The 21,565-nt window shown below is 45.4% G+C and overlaps 2 protein-coding genes across 3 annotated transcripts in view; one reads left to right on the top strand and one right to left on the bottom strand.

The window, feature by feature from the left end:
- Positions 1-13,133, top strand: part of LOC311113940 (lymphoid enhancer-binding factor 1-like) — a gene marked incomplete at both ends in the record, with an annotated part of 47,087 nt that extends 33,954 nt beyond the window's left edge. The window contains 3 exons of one of the 2 annotated variants that reach the window (XM_084189213.1): positions 1,036-1,143; positions 3,285-3,333; positions 13,051-13,133. In XM_084189213.1, coding sequence (XP_084045339.1) covers positions 1,036-1,143; positions 3,285-3,333; positions 13,051-13,133 — 240 coding nt within the window. Of the gene's footprint in view, positions 1-1,035; positions 1,144-3,284; positions 3,334-4,365; positions 4,401-13,050 lie in introns of those variants that run through there. The other variant, XM_084189214.1, reaches the window with a different exon arrangement.
- A 3,865-nt stretch (positions 13,134-16,998) lies between these two features.
- On the bottom strand, positions 16,999-20,374 carry LOC311113938 (hydroxyacyl-coenzyme A dehydrogenase, mitochondrial-like). The gene is made up of 8 exons (XM_084189211.1): positions 20,152-20,374; positions 19,435-19,563; positions 19,162-19,319; positions 18,542-18,668; positions 18,292-18,381; positions 18,061-18,133; positions 17,741-17,857; positions 16,999-17,456 (listed from the first exon to the last, which is right to left on the bottom strand). Exons 1-8 carry the CDS (start codon positions 20,266-20,268, stop codon positions 17,338-17,340), a joined length of 930 nt encoding a protein of 309 aa, XP_084045337.1. The 5' UTR covers positions 20,269-20,374; the 3' UTR covers positions 16,999-17,337.
- Positions 20,375-21,565: the final 1,191 nt, after the last annotated feature.

The raw sequence follows: 21,565 nt of genomic DNA, 5'->3' as shown, positions 1-21,565 counted from the left end.
GTGATGGCCAGGGTAGTGTGCTAGGGGAATGGCCATAAGCCACCATTTTGGGTTCTTCTGTAAACCAAAACCACCTGACAGCATCTCTCGTTCAGCTAGAGGGCTTCCAGATCATAGAAATGGAATCCATAGAGCGGGTCTCCCCATGCAAATCATGGAGAGTGTAATGATGTGGTGTAATAATGTTATATGATGTACTGTTTTATCTTTTGTTTTATATGTAATGTAAGTGCCTTAATGTGTTTGGACCCCAGGAAGAGTAGCTGCTGCCTTGACAACAGCTAATGGGGATCCCTAATAAATACATATACAAATGATGGCATAATGGGTTGACTGGTTAGAGGTTCCAAGCCCTTTCTATGGATTCTCTTTCTATGTTTGAGATCTTCCTTCAACTCTTCTACATCAAGGTCCTTCAAGGGACTAATCATGATGACCATCTCTTTGTCCGAACCTGTTACTTTCCCTCATCAGGCGGATCCACTTTCTGCCTGACTGACTAGCGGACGTTTTAACCAAATTGACTTTTTATAAAAACTTGCCGTAGATAATAATAGTGTGGTTTGGAAATGACAATGTGTTCCTTTTTGAGAATTGGGGTAGAAGAAAGAAAGAAACTGAATGAGAAAGAGACCGCTAGAACATGTTTAAAACCTTAACACAAAGCCTTTTTGGTTGGGGCAGCCAGCCACAGCAAAGCTCCGTTTGCGGCCTTTGTTCAGTAATTGCCCGCTGACATAGTTTGAAGCAAAAGCGCCACTAAATTGGAACCAGTGTTTTGATATGAAATCAAAGTATTTTTTTTTCTCTCTTTCCCATATGTTAATCTCTTCATCATGTTCGCCCTTTTTTATAATTTTTTTTTACCAAACGTTTGTACGTTTTATAAAGGAATAGTTTTTCTGCACCAAAACACTAGCACCCGTGTCTTTGGAGGGGACATGAAAGTGCATACCAGTAATTGACTGTGTGCTGTTGTACCTTTTTTTTTTTCTCTCTCCTTGTTTTGTAACCTCCCTCCACGTACTGAAACAGTGGCATGCTTTATCCAGAGAAGAGCAAGCTAAGTATTACGAATTAGCCCGCAAGGAACGGCAGCTCCACATGCAGCTCTACCCAGGCTGGTCTGCCAGAGATAATTATGTAAGTATCATACGGAAACAGATTGGCAGCGGAGAGTGTGTGTGTGTGTGTGTGTGTGTGTGTGTGTGTGTGTGTGTGATTTGTCAACTGTGATTTTATTTTTCTGACCGGGGTTCAAATAATATTTGAAATTTTTCAATTACTTTTGAGTGTTTGTTTGAGTCTGCCTGACGTGCCAGATGAGCAGGGTTTGCACTTTTGGGGCTGTTCCATTGGTCACATTTAGCCAGTCAAGCTTGATCAGGCACCACTAAAATATTTCAAGTATTTCAAATATTATTTGTACCCAGGCCTGTTCAGTTTTGATGTAGGCTAATTGTTGTTTATGAATTTCAGGACAGTAGCTAGTATTCTTTGTTAGCTTTATTAACACAATGCTAGCTACAACATTCTAATAAACATTAGCCGTTTCCATGATAATGGTGTCCATTTTTAGCTGCTATGCTACAGCCTAATGTGTAATTCATAGCACTCTAATTCCATGCTATTATTACCAGCACAATGGATTGTAGTATGAGACTCCGTATTATACGACACTGAGAATAGTGGCCTGTGATGGTGCTGCCAGTCTTTGATGTTCCGTATCAACATGGAAGCCTTGGATATGTAAACAGAGTTGATGCCCCTGCCAGGAGCGTAGACACTTAGAGTGACGAGTAGATTGCTGTGTGATTTTCAGATGGCACAGCAACAAGGGGTGGGTGTGTGTGTGTGTGTGTCAGGGCACCTGTTATGTTAGTGTCCTGTTCATCTGTGTGTGTCTGTTCCGTGTGTGTGTGTGAGACCGTTCCGTGTATGTGACTGTATGCTAGCGCCTGCCGTTGTTAAAAAGTGTGGCTCCAGCACTCACTTTCACTCCACCACCACAGGGGCTCTTTGTAGTGGTCATCTGCCTCCTCTCTGGACAGCCCCGCACAGCACCTCTCACCTTCTGCCTCCGTCGCCCCGCCGCCACCACACCATGCTGGGGGAAACACTGCAGGACAGGACGGTATAGGGCAGGACAATCCAGTACAACACAGTACAGACTTTAGTCTCCTTCCATGTCAACTCCTAGCCCTTACCCTATTGGTGTTGACAGATCTGATAGGCTAAAGCAATAAGCCAGGAAGTAGAGGATGACCTCATGGTCTGATGGCCTCTACCACTGTATGTGTCTCATAGAGAGAAGCTTTGCTCGCACACATCCATTCCATCATAACACACACTTAACACCAAGCACCCCTCCAACATAAACTAAGCCCTTCATAGTACTGTACCACACACACTGTCATAACTACTGTACACATCACCTGCCCCCCTCCCCCTCCCTCCCTCTCTCCTCTCTCTGTCTGCCACAGCGGTGTGAGAGGAACCCAGATTAGCTCATCATAAATAAGTGGATTAGTAGACTTTGCAGCAGGAAACCAAAGTGCTGCTCATATTTGACTAGAATGACTGTTACGCCACTATCTCTACCTATAGTCCCCCTCCCTAGGGGATTTGGCTATAAGCTATAAATCCATACACACTTACTCACAGTGGAGCTCAGTGATCAGTGCTCACTGGAGGGGGGTTGACTGACGCTCTCCATGGTAATCAGTCGAGGACCAGCTCTCCCAAGTAATATTTAGCATTTTTTATGTTTTAATTACATATTGATGTTTGGTACTAGGAGACTGAAAAAGACTACATACGCTGCTGTTGCTTCTACACTTGAAGTCTTTATATAAGTATGGTGATGGATGTTGTTTTGTTCATGATAGGTTGTTAGAGAACACACACTGATACAGGTGAGGAGAGGACAGCCAAGTTTGCTACCTGCTCCGATTGGAAGGCAAGGATGGGGTTCAAAACCTAACATTCTGGAATGGATCCTACCAAACATGTCTATGTTAATAGTTTGTTAGAGAGCACACTATACTGAAGCCAGGTGCGGAGAGGACAGAGACAGCCAGCTCTCATAGGCAGGGAGTAAAGACGGTCAGCCCCTCTGACCAATCCCAGCGTGGTGATTGGCTGCAGGCCCAGAGAGCGAGGGGTGCTGGTTGGCTGCCCGGCGGGGGATGAGTGAACAGGGCAAACGGCAGCAGGACTAAGCGTGGTGGAGGGAGGGTGAGTGCTGGAGCCACACTTTAAGCGTTCACCTCGATATTTTCTAGGGAAAGAAGAAGAAGCGGAAGAGGGAGAAGATCCAGGAACCGGCTGCAGGTAACCAACCCCTTTCCCTTCCTCTCTTTCCCCTCTTTCTCTCCCCCTCTCTCTCCCTCTCTTTTCCTCTCGATTTGTTGTTCTGTGAGATGATGAGTGTTCAGTTTGTCCTTTACAAACTCTCCATGCGGTCTCTCTTGTGTCCGTCTCTCACACTAGCCTAAGTCATTTTAACACATACATGCACCACAAGCAATAAAAGGTCTTGTCACTCTGAAACAGGCCCCTGTAATGCTGACATAATCAGAACCAGGTGTTGTGCCATGCTTGTCACACAGTATTGGGAAAGCTATAGCCGCATTTCCCTAGAAATAACCAATCAAGAGGCCCCACTTTGACCATGTGGCTAGTTTCACCTGGATTATGCATGAAACGTTTCAGCCCCGTCCACCCATAACCACCCTTCCCCTCCTCCCTCTCCAGACCCCCATAGAACTCCATTCGACCCCTCCGCCCTCACTAGAGTGGGCTTTCAGAACCACCATGCAGGTACCAGTGTCACTCAACCTGCACCTCTCCTTTGTACTCCATCCCTCTCTCCTTTCTCCATCCCTCTCTCTCACCCCCCCCCCTTTCCCTCTCCACTCCACCTACTTTGGGATTAGTCTGTAAATGCTGGTTGACTTAACTGCTCTCTGTGCTTTGCACTTTATTGGTCTAGCTGCTGTATGTCACTACCACCGTGCTCTTAGCTTAAAGCTCTGTGTAAACACTGCACCGTTGTGTAGGAACCTATAGGGGGGGAAATATATATTTAGAAATCATGTAGACCACGTGCTATATTACCATTTAGATGCCTATTATCAATTTGCTTCTACATCTGCATTGCTTGCTGTTTGGGGTTTTAGGCTGGGTTTCTGTATAAGCATTTGGTGACATCTGCTGATGTAAAAAGGGCTTTATAAATACATTTGATTGAATTTCTGCTTTAGTTTGTGGTGAGGCGTTCCATTAGCCCAGTTGGCTCTCTTTTCCTCAGCTGGACATGCCTTATGTAAAGACAAACATGTTAAAAGATGCCATTTTCTGCAGGTACAGGCCAGAGAATGAAAACGGCGTACATCTGAGCATAAATGGTAAGACAACCCCCCCCCCCCCCCCCCACCTCCTCTCCAGTCATGCCTGTCTGGTCTGGTAGTATGTATCAAGCCTTGTATACTGTTCACAGACTAATCCTAAAGGGTCCACCCTAAACTCACCATGGTCATTGTGTCAATCAGTGGAGGCTGCTGAGGGGAGGACGGCTCATAATAATGGCTGGAACGGAGTGAATGGAATGGCTTCAAACCATATGTTTGATGTATTCGATACCATTCCGCTCCAGCCGTTACCACCAGCCCGTCCTCCCTAATTAAGGTGCCACCAACCTCCTGTGGTGTCAATGGTGTTAAGTCTCAAGGAGTGAGATGTGTGTGATTGTGTTCTGGGTGTATATTGACCTGGGCACTCCAATGGCAGTCTTTTGTCTGGTTAGTGAGATGATCATCTGAATCCACTGTGTGAATGTTGCAGTGCATGGCTGAGAAATTGTTGTTGAGTCCTTTCTTAAATTCAAACTGATGCCCTTTATTAGATGTAACTCAAACACGAAAATGGACAAAGTGCTCTGCATTATCTAAAACGTAAAAAAACACAGCTTTTTTTTCCTAGTCTGACGTCTTCATAGCAGCAGATATTCCTGGAGGAGTGGGAGGTTCCGTCCCAAATGGCACCCTATTCCCTACATAGTGCACTACTTTTAACCATACCCCTATGGGCACTGGTCAAAAGTAGTGCACTATATGGAATAGGCTTCCATTTGGGACGCATACAGCCTAGGCCCAGATGGTCTGCATGTTTTCTGTTCTACCAACACTGAATGGAGACTAGACCTTCCAGACTACATCTGGGATCAGAAGGCTATGAAACACCACGCTCCACTAGAACACTGTCAAATCACATAGTTTGATAGAGATTTGTTGGCGGTTTGGTGTGAAGTGTGGATGGTCCTGCTGTGCTGTACGAGCACTATAACACACAAAGCACGACGTAATCAGTCAAATGTTCTGGGGTTTATTTGGTTGGGGTTGTTCTTTGTGAAAAGGTAAGTTGTGACAAGCGACAGTAACAGACAAACATGTAGGGCTCTTGTACCAAAGTGTCACCAAGTTTTGAAATGAGTGCATGCACTCCATTAGATCTTTCTACCATTAGATATCTCTCTCTCGGTCTGAGGTTAGTCTTATAGCATCCTGCTGTGCACATTTTTATAGCATCCTCTCCCTCTCTCAATTCAATTTAAGGGCTTTATTGGCATGGGAAATGTATGTTAACATTGCCAAAGCAAGTGAAGTAGATAGTAAACAAAAGTGAAATAAACAATAAATATTTACAGTAAACATTACACTCAGAAGTTCCAAAAGAAGAAAGACATTTCAAATTTCATAGTATGTATACAGTGAGGGGAAAAAAGTATTTGATCCCCTGCTGATTTTGTACGTTTGCCCACTGACAAAGACATGATCAGTCTATACTTTTAATGGTAGGTTTATTTGAACAGTGAGAGACAGAAAAACGCATGTCAAAAATGTTATAAATTGATTTGCATTTTAATGAGGGAAATAAGTATTTGACCCCTCTGCAAAACATGACTTAGTACTTGGTGACAAAACCCTTGTTGGCAATCACAGAGGTCAGACGTTTCTTGTAGTTGGCCACCAGGTTTGCACACATCTCAGGAGGGATTTTGTTCCACTCCTCTTTGCAGATCTTCTCCAAGTCATTAAGGTTTTGAGGCTGACATTTGGCAACTCGAACCTTCAGCTCCCTCCACAGATTTTCTATGGGCTTAAGGTCTGGAGACTGGCTAGGCCACTCCAGGACCTTAATGTGCTTCTTCTTGAGCCACTCCTTTGTTGCCTTGGCCGTGTGTTTTGGGTCATTGTCATGCTGGAAGACCCATTTTCAATGCCCTGGCTGAGGGAAGGAGGTTCTCACCCAAGATTTGACGGTACATGGCACCGTCCCATCATCCCTTTGATGCGGTGAAGTTGTCCTGTCCCGTTAGCAGAAAAACACCCTCAAAGCATAATGTTTCCACCTACATGTTTGACGGTGGGGATGGTGTTCTTGGGGTCATAGGCAGCATTCCTCCTCCTCCAAACATGGCGAGTTGAGTTGATGCCAAAGAGCTCAATTTTGGTCTCATCTGACCACAACACTTTCACCCAGTTCTCCTCTGAATCATTCAGATGTTCATTGGCAAACTTCAGACGGCCCTGTATATGTGCTTTCTTGAGCAGGGGGACCTTGCGGGCGCTGCAGGATTTCAGTCCTTCACGGCGTAGTGTGTTACCAATTGTTTTCTTGGTGACTATGGTCCCAGCTACCTTGAGATCATTGACAAGATCCTCCCGTGTAGTTCTGGGCTGATTCCTCACCGTTCTCATGATCATTGCAACTCCACGAGGTGAGATTTTGCATGGAGCCCCAGCCCGAGGGAGATTGACAGTTATTTTGTGTTTCTTCCATTTGCGAATAATCGCACCAACTGTTGTCACCTTCTCACCAAGCTGCTTGGCGATGGTCTTGTAGCCCATTCCAGCCTTGTGTAGGTCTACAATCTTGTCCCTGACATCCTTGGAGAGCTCTTTGATCTTGGCCATGGTGGAGAGTTTGGAATCTGATTGATTGATTGCTTCTGTGGACAGGTGTCTTTTATACAGGTAACAAGCTGAGATTAGGAGCACTCCCTTTAAGAGTGTGCTCCTAATCTCAGCTCGTTACCTGTATAAAAGACACATGGGAGCCAGAAATCTTTCTGATTGAGAGGGGGTCAAATACTTATTTCCCTCATTAAAATGCAAATCAATTTATAACATTTTTTACATGTGTTTTTCTGGATTTTTTTGTTGTTATTCTGTCTCTCACTGTTCAATTAAACCTACCATTAAAATTATGGACTGATCATTTCTTTGTCAGTGGGCAAACGTACAAAATCAGCAGGGGTTCAAATACTTTTTTCCCTCACTGTATATAAATATATACACAGTGTTGTAACAACAATGTGCAAATAGTAGTTAAAGTCTCTCGCTCTCTGGCAAATCTTATAACGAAATCAAACCCTGAACCAGACAAAGATTTTCCGCTTGATTGATTCTTGACCGCCCCCCCCCCCCCCCCCCAACCCCGAGAAATCAGACCTGGGTTTTGTAATGGAGTGCGTCTATCCATTCCCTCTTTATTTTTGTTGATATTGTTTGCACATTAATTTTCAGGGCGTGATTAATCAGAATACCCTTTTAAAGGAGAGTAGGGTAAGGATCAATAAAACGTCCTTGTTTTCTCTTCTGGCATATCGGTGGTGTACTGATTTTAAATGTCTGGCTGAAAAGGCCACGCCAAAGAGTGCAGCAGTTCAACAGTGTTTAATTTCTTGGAGTGGATTGTTTATCCCCAGTGGGTCAGACACCAGACCCAGCACACTGCTGGCACACTGCTGGTTCTCTTACCTTGCAGTTAAATAGCTCTCTGGGAATCTAGCTATTATTTTTGACATTGTGAAATTAGTGTTTCCTCCTTCTTGCTCTCTGACGCTTTCTCTCTCGCTCTTCCTCTCTCGCTGACACTCATTTGTTCTGTCTGACACTCAGAACTTTTCACTCTGACTCATTCTCTCCCTCCCTCTGTTAGTGTCATTGTCTGACTAAGCCGGTCTGTTTCACAGGCCTTTGAGATGTGTATCTGGTCGGGACATGTCCTTAAGGCTATCTACATTTGTCCCAAAGGGAGGGAGACGACCAATAATATAGGTGGCCTTTTAATCCGACGAACAGCGTGGGCCAGGAGTCACAAACACTCATAAAAACTCCCCAGCGTTGGAACTGACTGAGTCATCTCAGTCCAACTCTTATGAACGTGCTCTTTTCTTGCCACCCGGTAACCGGAAACTTCTGTGAGAGCAAACTTGAAATTCCCCTGTTTTTTTTTTTTTTTGTGCGAGGTAGTTCATCTTTAGGGGGGAGGGGGGGGCTGTTTTGAATGTATTTTTTTAAACTGCCCTAAAAAATTGTGTGTTTGTGTAAGTAGCTGGTGAACTAGTGCAGTGCGGAGCGTTGAGGTGAAGGCATTCTGAGAACATACCCAGGATCCACACACGGCATGAAAGAAAGTGCTGTTCTAGCAGGAGCTGTAGTGGTCTCGCTCTTCTCTTTCTCCCAACTGTCGTTCCTCTCTCTCAAGCAGCCAGCCGCACTCTCCGGCTGCAATTAGGCAAGGTTCAGAGTCTTGCCTCCATTTCCAGAGCCGGTTGGATTTGGTGGAGGACATACACCCCCCCACCACCACAGCGTTATTAGTGACCTGGGATAATTGGAATGGTTTCGGGGGCTGTGAAACACTCAGGGTCTTGCTCTGAGTGTCTCAGCTCAGCAGAGGAGAGGAGAGGGAGCTCCTGTCTCCTCTTTTTAAAACTACACTTCACAAAGAAGAAGAAAAGAGTGGCCTTAGCATAAATCAGGGCGACAGCCACCGGCTAATGTTACTGTGGGTTAGGAAATAGAAACGGAAACGTCTGCTCCCCTCTCTCTCAATCTCTCTCACACACACAGCAGAGCTCTGTGAAGGAGAAATAGACAACCTCAGCACTTCTGTCCTTCCAGGGGTGTAGTAGCAGTAGTGGAATGTCAAACGCTCAACTATGCAGGTGTCTAACACACCGTTTTAGTCAACTCCTGGACTTGATCTCTTGCCTCTCCTCCTTCAGAGAAAAGGGGTCTCTTTGATACTTCTTGGGGGGCTCTAGTTTATATGTGTGAGACTGAGATGTGCAACCCCAATGACACCCTATTCCCTATACAGTGCACTACTTTTGAACAGAGCCCCATGGGCCCTGGCTAAAAGTAGTGCACTATAAAGGGAATAGGGTGTCATTTGGGACTCTGAGAATCACCTATAGCGGGGCTTTCTGTTTAGACTGGGTCTGTGGGTTTGTTTTGGTTGAGTAACTGGCCTATTGTGCCGAGGTCTGGCCAGCTGCAGGGAGCGACCGTATGAGGGTAGAGCCTCTCCCTCCCTGCCAGGTTTTATCATGTCTTCTCTACTTCCTCTCCTTCTCCTTCCCTCCCCCCTTCTCTGTCTCTCCCCGGTGGCTCCTTGAGACGCTGCAGATTGAGGGGGTGGTGGGGGTGGGCTGCCTTGTAAAACGTCCCCCCTTCTGAGTCGTTATCTCTGGATCATGAAAGGCCCCCAGGTAACAGAGGGGAGAGACAGGAAGGGGAGAGAGGTCGCAGGAAGATATAATTTTTCTCTTTATTTTTTTATAAACGTGAAACTCTGTTTTGAGATGTGGCTGCTGAACAAAATGTGGCTCCTATTGTAGATGTAGGTGGAACCCCCTTCTCTCCCTCTTTTTTTTCCTCCTACTCTCTCTCGCTTTCTCCCCCTGCCCCTCCCTCCCTCCCTCCCATCCGATGGTGAGTGTGAGTGGCGGTTGAGCTCCTTTGAAGTATGCCGCAGCACAGGGAACAGTCATTGTGCGGGCCCTTTGATAGTGCCGCCCTGGCCTCCAGCCCCCAGCTCCAGCTTTGTAGCTGTGCAGTACTGCGGGGGCACACCACACACTACACCACGCCGCGCTTGGCCAGACTTCAGCGGCTCGGGCCCCCAGCGACGGAGCATCAGATGTGGGTAGAGGGATAAGGAGAGGGGGCTCCTACCGCCAGACCCCCAACTCCACCCCTTACCCCAGTCTCACCAGCACATGCCTGAGGTTTGGGCTTTTGGTGGCTCGGGGGGGGGGAGCCTTACCTCCTACCATTCCTCTCCCCACAACCAAAACCCTTCCCCTCTCCCTTCCTCTAGCCTTGCATAGACAGAAACCTCCTTTATCCACTTCCCTTCATCTTCATTTCTCGTTTCTTCTCATCCCCCTCTCCCTCGTTCTGTTTTAACTAAATTCCCCCAAACATCCCCCTGTTAGCAATGATACCATTGTCAGTGTTCCCAGCCCAGACAGAACAACAACGACGTTTCTCCCACACAACCACCCTGACTTTTGGTTGGAGGTTAGAAATTACAGATGTAACTATTCTAGGTTTTCCTTTTAATGTTCTGTCTCCCGGCCAGAGAAAGTGCTGGAAGGATGAAGCCGTTTGTTTAAAACATACATTTTCTTCTTTGGTTTTACCTCTTCCTCCTCAAGCTGAGGGTTGCCGGTTGTGGCAGTGTCACAATTCTATAGAGAGAGTGAGACTGCCTGACCCGAGAGGGCATCGCCAAACAAAACCATAGTTAAACTCTTCACAGCAAGGTGAATATCTCACCAATACGGAGCAATAGTCAGTGCAAAGGTTGGCTATCTCTGTTTTTTTCCATCGACTGACTTTGTTTCCTGAACTTAATGCATTGTCTCCATCACTGGTTGGATTTGAATATATTCCTTTTCTTTCCAGCCAGCCAATGCTGTTAACTTGATTCTGACCATTTAGATAATTTGGCAGAGAAATATCAGGTTCATTTTCAGCTTTTATGCCATCTTGGAAAACATTTCAGTCTAGATGTACAAATTCCCGTGTTTCAGTGATTTGGAGTTGATCTCTGAACCCACTAAACCCATATTTCATAAAATAAGAACATTGTCTGTCTAGGTTTCTGACTGTGGTCGAGACAGACATGGCAACTGAGTCAGCTGATTTGGCATTTCCTCCTCTCCTCTCTCTCCCAGAACTCTTTCTTTCTCTTTTTCCTCTCCTCCTCCAGACCCCCACTCTCCCTCTCCCTCTGCCATTGTAAAGTCTACACTCCTGCCTGGGTTGGAGACCCCTCGCTCCAGTTGGCTTATTTTTAGTAATTTGTCGGCCGTGTTTTCCTTTTTAATGGCACCAAAATAAACCCCAGAGTTCCGCTGCAGTGCAGGGAAGGAGGGAGGACAGGAGGAGGGGAAGGAGGAAGAAGTAGTGTAAGGCAGGCGGGACGGGCCCAGCTGCGGGCTCTTTGATTTGCCCCGGGAAGTTGGAGGCGGCGATTGTGAGACGCGGGGCCGTGCCAGTTATCTTAACCTCCCACGCTTCAAAGACCCAGAGCCTGGGCGCCGTTGGTCTCAGTCGCTCCCCCCACCTCCCATCCCCTCCCTGGGCCAAGGAGAGAGAGAGCCAGAGCCAGGACCCGGCCTCCACTGGAACAGAGGAGCGTTTCATTTCCTGCAAAGAAGTCCAGCCGGCATTCCTGAGTGCTAACTGGGGGGAGAGGATGTGGGTAGAGGGGGAGGGGGCAGGGAAGGGGTCAAGTTGCTCCTGAATCCCGCGTTTGTGTGTTGGTGTCGGGTGGGTCTGCTATGAAGACCTGGCCTGATGCCCCCTCCTGACCCACCACCACCCACCCCCCCCCCAAGCCCCTCAGGCTTTTTCCCAAGACCGGAAAGACCAGGCCAGGGCTTTTCATCTTGTGGCCGGGAGGGAAGGAAAAAGCTCCCCAGGAAGAGAAGAGGGTGCTGGGGCTGAGGGCTGAGGGCTGGGCTCTCAGATCCTGGGATAAAAAGGGGGCAGTGGAGGTAAATGAACAGCGACAGAGGCTCTGTCTCTCTCTCTGCGGCCCTCCTCTCCTTGGTGCGGGAGGCTCAGGGTCAGCCGTCCCTGGAAAAGGCGTCCTCCGTCCCTTTCATCCACGTGTGGTAAAGCAATCTGGGGGGGGAAGAGCGTGAGTGTGTGTGGTACCAGGGTGGAGTTGCAGGGCTCAGCTGACTTCTCTACCCACAAACACACTTCTCTGACCTCACCACAAGGGAGCAGTCCTTCCACTAATACATTTTCTATCTTTCTCTCCTCACATCTTTCACTCACTACCCGGTCGGATAGCTACCTCTGAATCTCTTCCCCCTCTCTGACTTTGATCACTGATTCCATTTGATGCTCAAAAATAACCAACACCGCCTGTCCGTCAATAACTGAAGCTAACTCTGTTAGCTACGTTCGCCACAGAACAGTATTTTGAGCAAAACCGCTTTTGTGGTTTGACAAACAATTTCCCTTGCATGGACGGGTGGATGGTGGCCGGCGGGGCTTTTTAGAAGGCCCTGTGAAGTGGACTCGAGCAGGCTGAGAAGACTCTCTCTACCTCTCCACTGCCCACACACAGCGGTGGCAGCATAAATGTCAACAAAAAGCTATAGCCTAACTAGATGGCTGGTTGCGTTCAGAGAGAGAGGGGTAGCAGTAGGTAGACGATATCAGGGTGTGAGTCAGAGAGGGGGGCAGAGCAGATTGAGCCAGCTGGGTCACAGTGACCTGATGTCAGAGAGAGATCAAAGCTAAAGCCAACCCACATCCTGTCACTAACCTTTTGACCTACTGTTCAGTCGGCAACGCCATTACTGCTCTCTGAAGACGGCAGAACTGTAGGGCTCCTTCACTCCTCCAGTGTTTGTACAGGAGGCAGAGCTAGCATTGTGAGGTTACATACATCAGAGGACGCAGCACTCAGTCACTGTATGTGGGATGTGTGAGACTGTCTGATTTCAGATGACGTTGACAGCAATGTGTTGTGGTTTCATGTTTGAGCTCCTTTTTAGTTAGTGAGGGATTTTTGAATGGGTTATGAGTTCATTGCATCTCTCTGTTTCTGACTTGTATGAAAAAGACAGTCAGCACTTGCAAATGACGTATAACAGCAGTCACTATGGACACGTTTAGGCCCTCTGTTTTTGCCCATTGAACTGACAATGTTTCTCTCTCTGTCCTTCAGGAGGAAAACTGAACACTTTCTCCACGTCATGCAAAGCGAAGGCAGCAGCTATGGGCCTCCTGCTAGAGATGGAGGCCTGCTAGATTCCATGAACCCTCCCCCTTATCCCCAACCCCCAAGCCTCAACTCCCGTTCTCAGAGGAATACCACCCCCCCGAACTTAACTTTACACTCCTCTCCTGCAGTGACTCTCCTATCTGATGTAGAGACTCTGAACTGAACAAGACAATCACTACTAAAGACCATCAACCAACCGCATTCAAACACCCCAGCCCCCTCACTCCCCAGTCCCTCACTCCTCACATCGAACAAAAAGATGAATCCAATGTATCGTGTTTTTTGGTTTTGTTTTCTTACAAGCAGCTTTATCTCAATCCAAGGCACTGCACTGAAAACAGTTCAGCGATTTCACATTGTCAAACACACTTAACACCTCCCCACACATACCCCAACACACAAAACACCAGTTTCTAAGTTATTTCTAAGTTATTTGCCACCTCCGTTCCTTTCCTTTGTACAGCCCACTATGTTCGACCCTCAACACTCCCCTCTCCTCTCTCTCACTGGATTTCAGACCACATGTTTGGGTTGCGGCCTGACCCACACCACCTTTTAGACTGACTGCACTATCACAAGGAAGATGGAGGGATGTCAATCACAGGTTGTCAAGGAAACATCCTCTCAAGGCTCCTATCCTCCATTTTGTTTTTATTAACGACCAGTTGGTGCAAAAAAGATCAACGTTTTATGATTATAGCTTTTACTTTTGAGTTGGAATTAATGGAATGCTTTTTTGTATTTTGAACTTGGTTTAAATTTCTTGGTGTATATTTTCAGTGATTGTTTATTTTATTTTTATTTTTTTATATATATATATACTGGTATATATGAAAATAAGCTTTGAACACAGGAAAGCCATTTTTTTTCTTGTTAGAGTCTTGCAGAAAAATGAAAATTAAGGCTTCTTTTGATACTATTTGTAACAAATAGTGACCTTGACTCGAGTCTTGCTCAGATGTAAAATAAAGCTCAGTATGTGTACTTTTTAAAGAAACTGTCAGGATATGTCACTTTTCTTGGTATTTTTGCAGGCAACGTTAGGACAAAGGCAAGTGGTTGCTCAGAGGCCTATATTTTATTGTTCTAAACTGACATATGAAGCAGATATATATTTACCCCAGCACTTGGCAGTGTTTTTCTTTTATTGCTATCAGGGTTGGGGTCAATTCAGAAAGTAAACCAAATTCCAATTGCAATTTGACATTTTCCTCATTGGAAAGCATTGAAGAGAAGTTGGAGAATTTCAGTGTACTTCCTGAATTGACCCCAAGCCTGATTACGATGGACTTTTGTCTCTTCTCTATCTGGTAGCTAATAGTGTGGTCTTTTTGCCCATGTTGTTTATTCCATGCAAGCATTTCTGTAACATTTGATTGATTTTATGCTCTATTTTTAGTATTACTTGATTCATTTTTTATTCATTGTCGTATTTTGAATCACTGTCATCTTGGTATAAGCACTTTGCTTCCCAAGTGGTCACATTAACAGTTTCAACATGTTTTGTTTTTTTAAAGAAAAATAAAAAGGCATTGGCTCATTTGATCTCCCGACCGGAATTATGTGATAGAAGGTATACCTTACTGACAGAGCTGGTTTCCTGGACAGAGATTAAGCCTAGTCTTGGGCTAAACACTTATTTGAATGGGGATTCTTCATTGAGCATTGTTTTTAGTCTAGAGCTAAATCTCTGTCCAGGAAACCAGCCCAATAATCTTGTAGTGTGTGATCATTAGTAGGCCTATCATATGGTTCATATCCAGAAATTCAGCATTTGTCAACACTGCCACTTAGTGGTCTTACATAGAACTACCAAGCAGAATTATTGACTATAACTCACATTCAAATCTTGAGGGGAAACTTCAAAAGGCTCTAAAACCGACCAATTAAAACTCCAGCAGCATACTGACTGAGGCTACGTTCATACAGTATTATGGCTATGCTAACGAAAGGGGAAATCCACATCTTGAGTATTGAAGCTGCTTGTAAAATAAATCCATGGAAAAAGGTGAGACGTGATGTCTCATCCTCCAAGATGATCAATTTAATGTCGGGATATAAAGAGGGTAATGTTTTTTTTTTTTTCTAATTGAATAGTAGGGATAACATCAAAGGAACTCTTGAAACAATATTGGAAATTAACAGTGGGGTTGAACAGGCAGGGGTTAAAACTGCCCATATGCATCACTGGGTATCATTAACATTAATGGCAGTGTGTGTTGGCTGAAAGGTCCAGAGGCAAATACACTGCTCAAAAAAATAAAGGGAACACTAAAATAACACATCCTAGATCTGAATGAATGAAATAATCTTATTAAATATTTTTTTCTTTACATAGTTGAATGTGCTGACAACAAAATCACACAAAAATTATCAATGGAAATCAAATGTATCAACCCATGGAGGTCTGGATTTGGAGTCACCCTCAAAATTAAAGTGGAAAACCACACTACAGGCTGATCCAACTTTGATGTAATGTCCTTAAAACAAGTCAAAATGAGGCTCAGTAGTGTGTGTGGCCTCCACGTGCCTGTATGACCTACCTACAACGCCTGGGCATGCTCCTGATGAGGTGGCGGATGGTCTCCTGAGGGATCTCCTCCCAGACCTGGACTAAAGCATCCGCCAACTCCTGGACAGTCTGTGGTGCAACGTGGCGTTGGTGGATGGAGCGAGACATGATGTCCCAGATGTGCTCAATTGGATTCAGGTCTGGGGAACGGGCGGGCCAGTCCATAGCATCAATGCCTTCCTCTTGCAGGAACTGCTGACACACTCCAGCCACATGAGGTCTAGCATTGTCTTGCATTAGGAGGAACCCAGGGCCAACCTCACCAGCATATGGTCTCACAAGGGGTCTGAGGATCTCATCTCGGTACCTAATGGCAGTCAGGCTACCTCTGGCGAGCACATGGAGGGCTGTGCGGCCCCCCAAAGAAATGCCACCCCACACCGGTCATGCTGGAGGATGTTGCAGGCAGCAGAACGTTCTCCACGGCGTCTCCAGACTCTGTCATGTCTGTCACGTGCTCAGTGTGAACCTACTTTCATCTGTGAAGAGCACAGGGCACCAGTGGCGAATTTGCCAATCTTGGTGTTCTCTGGCAAATGCCAAACATCCTGCACGGTGTTGGGCTGTAAGCACAACCCCCACCTGTGGATGTCGGGCCCTCATACCACCCTCATGGAGTCTGTTTCTGACCGTTTGAGCAGACAAATGCACATTTGTGGCCTGCTGGAGGTCATTTTGCAGGGCTCTGGCAGTACTCCTCCTGCTCCTCCTTGCACAAAGGCGGAGGTAGCAGTCCTGCTGCTGGGTTGTTGCCCTCCTACGGCCTCCTCCACGTCTCCTGATGTACTGGCCTGTCTCCTGGTAGCGCCTCCATGCTCTGGACACTACGCTGACAGACACAGCAAACCTTCTTGCCACAGCTCGCATTGATGTGCCATCCTGGATGAGCTGCACTACCTGAGCCACTTGTGTGGGTTGTAGACTCCGACTCATGCTACCACTAGAGTGAAAGCACCGCCAGCATTCAAAAGTGACCAAAACATCAGCCAGGAAGCATAGGAACTGAGAAGTGGTCTGTGGTCACCACCTGCAAAACCAGTCCTTTATTGGGGGGTGTCTTGCTAATTGCCTATAATTTCCACCTGTTGTCTATTCCATTTGCACAACAGCATGTGACATTTATTGTCAATCAGTGTTGCTTCCTAAGTGGACAGTTTGATTTCACAGAAGTGTGATTGACTTGGAGTTACATTGTGTTGTTTAAGTGTTCCCTTTATTTTTTTGGAGCAGTGTTTATACACCAGTATGTTACATAGTTGAAGGTTGCCTTGGAGTTCATCCTTCCCTGGGAAACTGTATGAATAGAACAATCTATGGGAAGCATTTGGAAAAGTCCGTTTAATGCCACAAACTACTTACAAACCACCACATGTAAAGATGACATTCAGAATATACAGTCAAAGACAGTGGATTTGAATTCATAATACCAGTCTACCATTCTTCAGGAAGGCACTGAGGTTTGTACCAGCTGCATTTCTGTTCTAGCGTTGTCAAGATGAACCAGCGTTTTCTCTATCACTCATGCCCTTATCAGTAATGGGAGGGACTACATGATCTTGTCCAATAGGAAGTGCTCATTTTCATTTCCTGTTGCAAAACATTTTGTCACGGTGTGCCTTAATGAACAGGCTCCAGCTAGTGTTGATGCTGGGGCGGGGTTACTTGTACTTGTAGAAGCCCTCTCCGGTCTTCTTGCCGAACTTGCCATCAGCCACCAGCTTGTTCAGCATCTCACTGGGCTGCATCAGAGGGTTGTCGGGATCCTTCTCAACCCAGCCTGGAATCAAGTAATCATCACAAAAACATTTCATTTGAATTTTTGCAGGTTTCACACTTCCTGCATCTGCTTCATTTTGTTTGTTCAAATATTTATCACAATTTTCAAAGACCACCGGCACCTCTCGTCCATCTCAACATCTATAACCAAAACAGTGCTCCTCCTCTGTGCCATATGAACTGCAGTTCTTTCTATTGGCCCTATCCCTAGCTGCTAATATAGTCCTCTTAACTGGGATTGTAGTCTGTAATAGGAACACACTTGTGAAGCAGCCCAACACTCACCGTCAATTATGAATTTAGCTGTGTCCAGTCCTACGTAGTCCAGCAGCTCAAAGGGCCCCATGGGATACCCAGCGCCCAGCTTCATGGCAATATCAATGTCCTCCTTTGACCCGTGGCCTGACGAGAAGAGCACACAAACTCAGCCATTGATTTTGAATGAAGGGTGACATAATGGTTTCATATACAGAGCACAGTTTTTTTTTAACCATAGATGTTCATACACAACCATTTGTCACATCCCTCTTGGCTCTGATGCTATTTTGATTAATATACAGGCAATCAGTTTGAATATATCTTTCAGTCATGCAGGGGTGGTGTACCTCTCTCATGTAACCTGATGGCTTCCATCATGTAGGGCACCAGCAGGCGGTTCACAATGAACCCAGGAGTGTCCTGAAGATGAACAGAACGTAGTGATGTTAGTGAACCGTTTATAACTGCAGATGATGAACATAATGTATGGTGCAATATGGTATGTGACTGTATTATCTTTAAGGTTGTACCATACTAGCGAAATACTTTATATGTATTAAAAGAAGCGAGGATCTTACTTTGCAGGACACTGGTGTCTTTCCCAGTGCTTTGCTGAAGGCGAGGAGGGAATCGAAGGTCTCCTGGCTTGTGGCTGATGTTCCAATCACCTGAAGAGGACATGTAAACAACTCAACATCTTTCAATTGAATCTTGCTGATACATATGTTTCTAATTTAAACATCTCCATCATGACATAGAGGGAGACTATATAGAGACTTATGATAGGGAGGGATGTCCTAAAATGTACACCGTACTGTTGATCCTTACCTCTACCAGCTTCATCATGGGGACGGGGTTGAAGAAGTGCAGCCCTCCAAATCTATCCAGCCTGCTGGTGGAGCTGGCTATGTCGGTGATGGGCAGAGAGGACGTGTTGCTGGCGAAAATGGTGTGTCTTAGAGGAACCAAACACATCAGGCAATAAGCAGCAAGCAACTCCCATGAGGTACACCCCAATTAGTAACATCAATTAGTGGGCTACACAACGCCTTTCCCTTTGAAATATTTTATTTTAATTAGAATAGTCTTGAAATAGTGTATTTTAAGCACATTTCAAGGATACCAGCATAGCTTTATAGTAAGTATAGAAAAAAAGCTCAAATGCAGATAAAGGAATTTTGATATTTAGGCTAAATATTCAAAATGGCAACCCAGAATTTACATAAACTAAAAATAATGGAGATTTCAAGTCGCAGGCAGTGGAGACAGAACAGTGCTTATGTAGTCTAGCAGGGATGGTTTGGATTCACGCTCGCTTGGTGAGTAACCTTGAGACCAAAGACGTGGGTTGGACCCACAAGCTAATGCCTAGGATTTAGCTCAGTGGGATAAGACAGTCTTGTGGCGTGTAGGAGACACAGGTTCAAGCCCTAGTCGGTCATACTTACGCTGGTGCCACTTTGTCCAGAGCACCAAAGAGGCCCTGTTTGATCTTGAGGTTCTCCACGATGGCCTCCAGCACCAAGTCTGTACTCCCCACCACAGACACCGCGTCTGTCGATATCGACACGTTGGCCATCACCTTCGCGATAAACTCTGCTCCTGCCTGAAACGTACATGATGACGGTCAAAACCCTGTTTGAATCAATGGTGTTATTAAAATGTGGTTCTTCCAACATTTCCTCATTGGAAACAGCAACATTAACATATTAGTGACCAACTTCTGGCTTGTCAGCAAACTTCTTCTTGACCACCCTCTTCAGGCTGCCCTCTATTCCCTTGGCGGATTTATTCAGGATTTCCTCATTTGTGTCAACTAGTACCACCGAATGGCCCGTTGTAGCAGCAACCTATTAGAAAGGGGGGACACAAGTGTGAGTCAGTCACGAGTGGGTGGGACTGGTGTTCCAGGTTTGATTGTCAAAAAGTCACTTTGGTGATACAACTCCTGAATTGAAGGGCCACGAAAGTAAGATATTAGGATGTTGAATGCAGAGGAAATGTCAGATAGGCACCAAAATCCCTTATATAACTAACTAGTTACAGTAGATATAGGCCAAAGTCCACCTCATGCAGCTATCTTCACAATCTGTTTTGCACTGATCAACCGGAGACAGCTTGTGATACATACTGTACTTCTTACCCAGAGATGAACAACCCATTGCCATTTGTTTATAATACAAAGTTGTGTAACTCCTCCCCTGCATCAGGGGAATTGCCTTGGTTGGCTTCTCAAGTGGGTATCCAGCTAGCTAATATCAAGCTAGCGGTTAACTAACCAGCAAGTAGTCGGCAAGTTCGTGCACTTCATTACTATATTTAACTGGCTTGCAACGTTAGCTACATAGCTGGTTAGCTTACAAGCTAACTAGCTAGCTAGCTAGCTAGCTTGCAAGCTAATGTTAGCAAACAAACTTCTGTCATTAACAGTTAGCCACCTGTGCGATACCTGCACCCATCTGACCACCCCCGATGATCGTAACGTGTTTGATCGCTGCATTTCGGACTGCAGAAGAGGAGAGACCTCTGATGACTTGGTGAGTGAAGAAAGCCATGGTTTTCAAGGGGGAGAGGACCGCACCAGAATAAAGGAGCTGGCTGTGGCTGAACGTACAGGCAGACTGACACTCAGACAGCGTGGAAGGTCGTTGTAGGCAGTGGTCACGTGACTATTTAGCCCATTCCACGACCTTTCACACAGTTTTGATGAGGCGTGTTTTATTAGAGATCCCTACTATTGCTCTAATATAGGAATAAGTCAATAATAACATTGTAGTTTGATAGGATGCAATAGCACTTTCTACTGAGAAAACAAGAAGTGTGTGCAACTGTTGCATCAAAGCAAATCAAGATCATCATTTCATTTATTTTATTGCCATAATGCAATAGACAGCTCTCTTCAAAATAACTATGGTAACCTGAATGCAAATAAATCACCCATAATCCTTTCGTTTATTCCGTAACGCAGAAAGGCCTAAACTAAAACCTCAAACAGTTAATAGATATTCCAAGCTGTAATAAAATGTTCCGTTAAAATGTTCAGTTAAAACATTTAAAATTGCAAAATGTTACATTAACACACTTTTACATTCCCTGTGCACATTTTCAGCATCAAAATAAAGAAATTAAATAGCTATAAACACTGCACGGTTCCAAATGAGACAGCTCTTGTGAGAAGGTAGTAAGCAGCCCTTAATGAGTAAGATGAAACCTATAATAATATCAACATCATGGCTTCTTTGAAAACAGGTCTGTGCTAATCAACAAATCACAATCAGCTATTGTTGACAATCAACTTCAAGTCCATCCATGATGCATCTCCTCACATTCCCCTTTCAAATAAAATCCTCATAGTGTTATTTGGGTTCAATTAGTGTTCTATGAGTTTTCTATGGGTCACAGAACCTCATGATCACTGGAATCCAAGTAGTGAGTGCCCTGCCACGAGAATTATAAATCTAGTTGTTTGGATCCTGGATGCTGATTGGACGAGCAGCGTTCCAAGCCTTGCTGTATTGGCCGTCACAGACACACCTATGCCTGCTAACAGTTTCATCTGAAAATGGTCACTGCGCCTCCATAATAATATCATGCTCATGTTGCTGTCCTAATCATCTCTTGTATTTATCTCAACTCGCACATGATTTCCCCTTGCTTCCAGCATAGCATTTAATTTGGTACAGCGGGGGTTAATATAAACCTCGCTGTCTGCCCGTCCTACCTCCGCAACAATGTTTCATTTTTGAATTTCGATCTCTGTAGGACCATACATAGGGTGAACCGTGCCCAGACGAGACGAGACAACTTTTTCTGAGCCAGTCGAAATCACCTATCAACGTCATTATCATAAAT

This window comes from Coregonus lavaretus (assembly GCF_964263955.1).
Source record: "Coregonus lavaretus genome assembly, contig: HAP1_SCAFFOLD_1425, whole genome shotgun sequence".
Taxonomy (NCBI): Eukaryota; Metazoa; Chordata; class Actinopteri; order Salmoniformes; family Salmonidae; genus Coregonus; species Coregonus lavaretus.
Note: the sequence above shows the minus strand (reverse complement) of the source record. Positions and strands in the feature narration are given on the sequence as shown.

Excerpts from the sequence above, each read along its gene's own strand:
- LOC311113938 (XM_084189211.1), bottom strand. The coding sequence starts at position 20,268 with ATGGCTTTCTTCACTCACCAAGTCATCAGAGGTCTCTCCTCTTCTGCA. Across the intron at positions 18,669-19,161 it reads CTGGACAAAGTGGCACCAGC|ACACACCATTTTCGCCAGCA; the intron begins GTAAGTATGACC and ends GGTTCCTCTAAG. Across the intron at positions 18,382-18,541 it reads CCATGATGAAGCTGGTAGAG|GTGATTGGAACATCAGCCAC; the intron begins GTAAGGATCAAC and ends TGTCCTCTTCAG.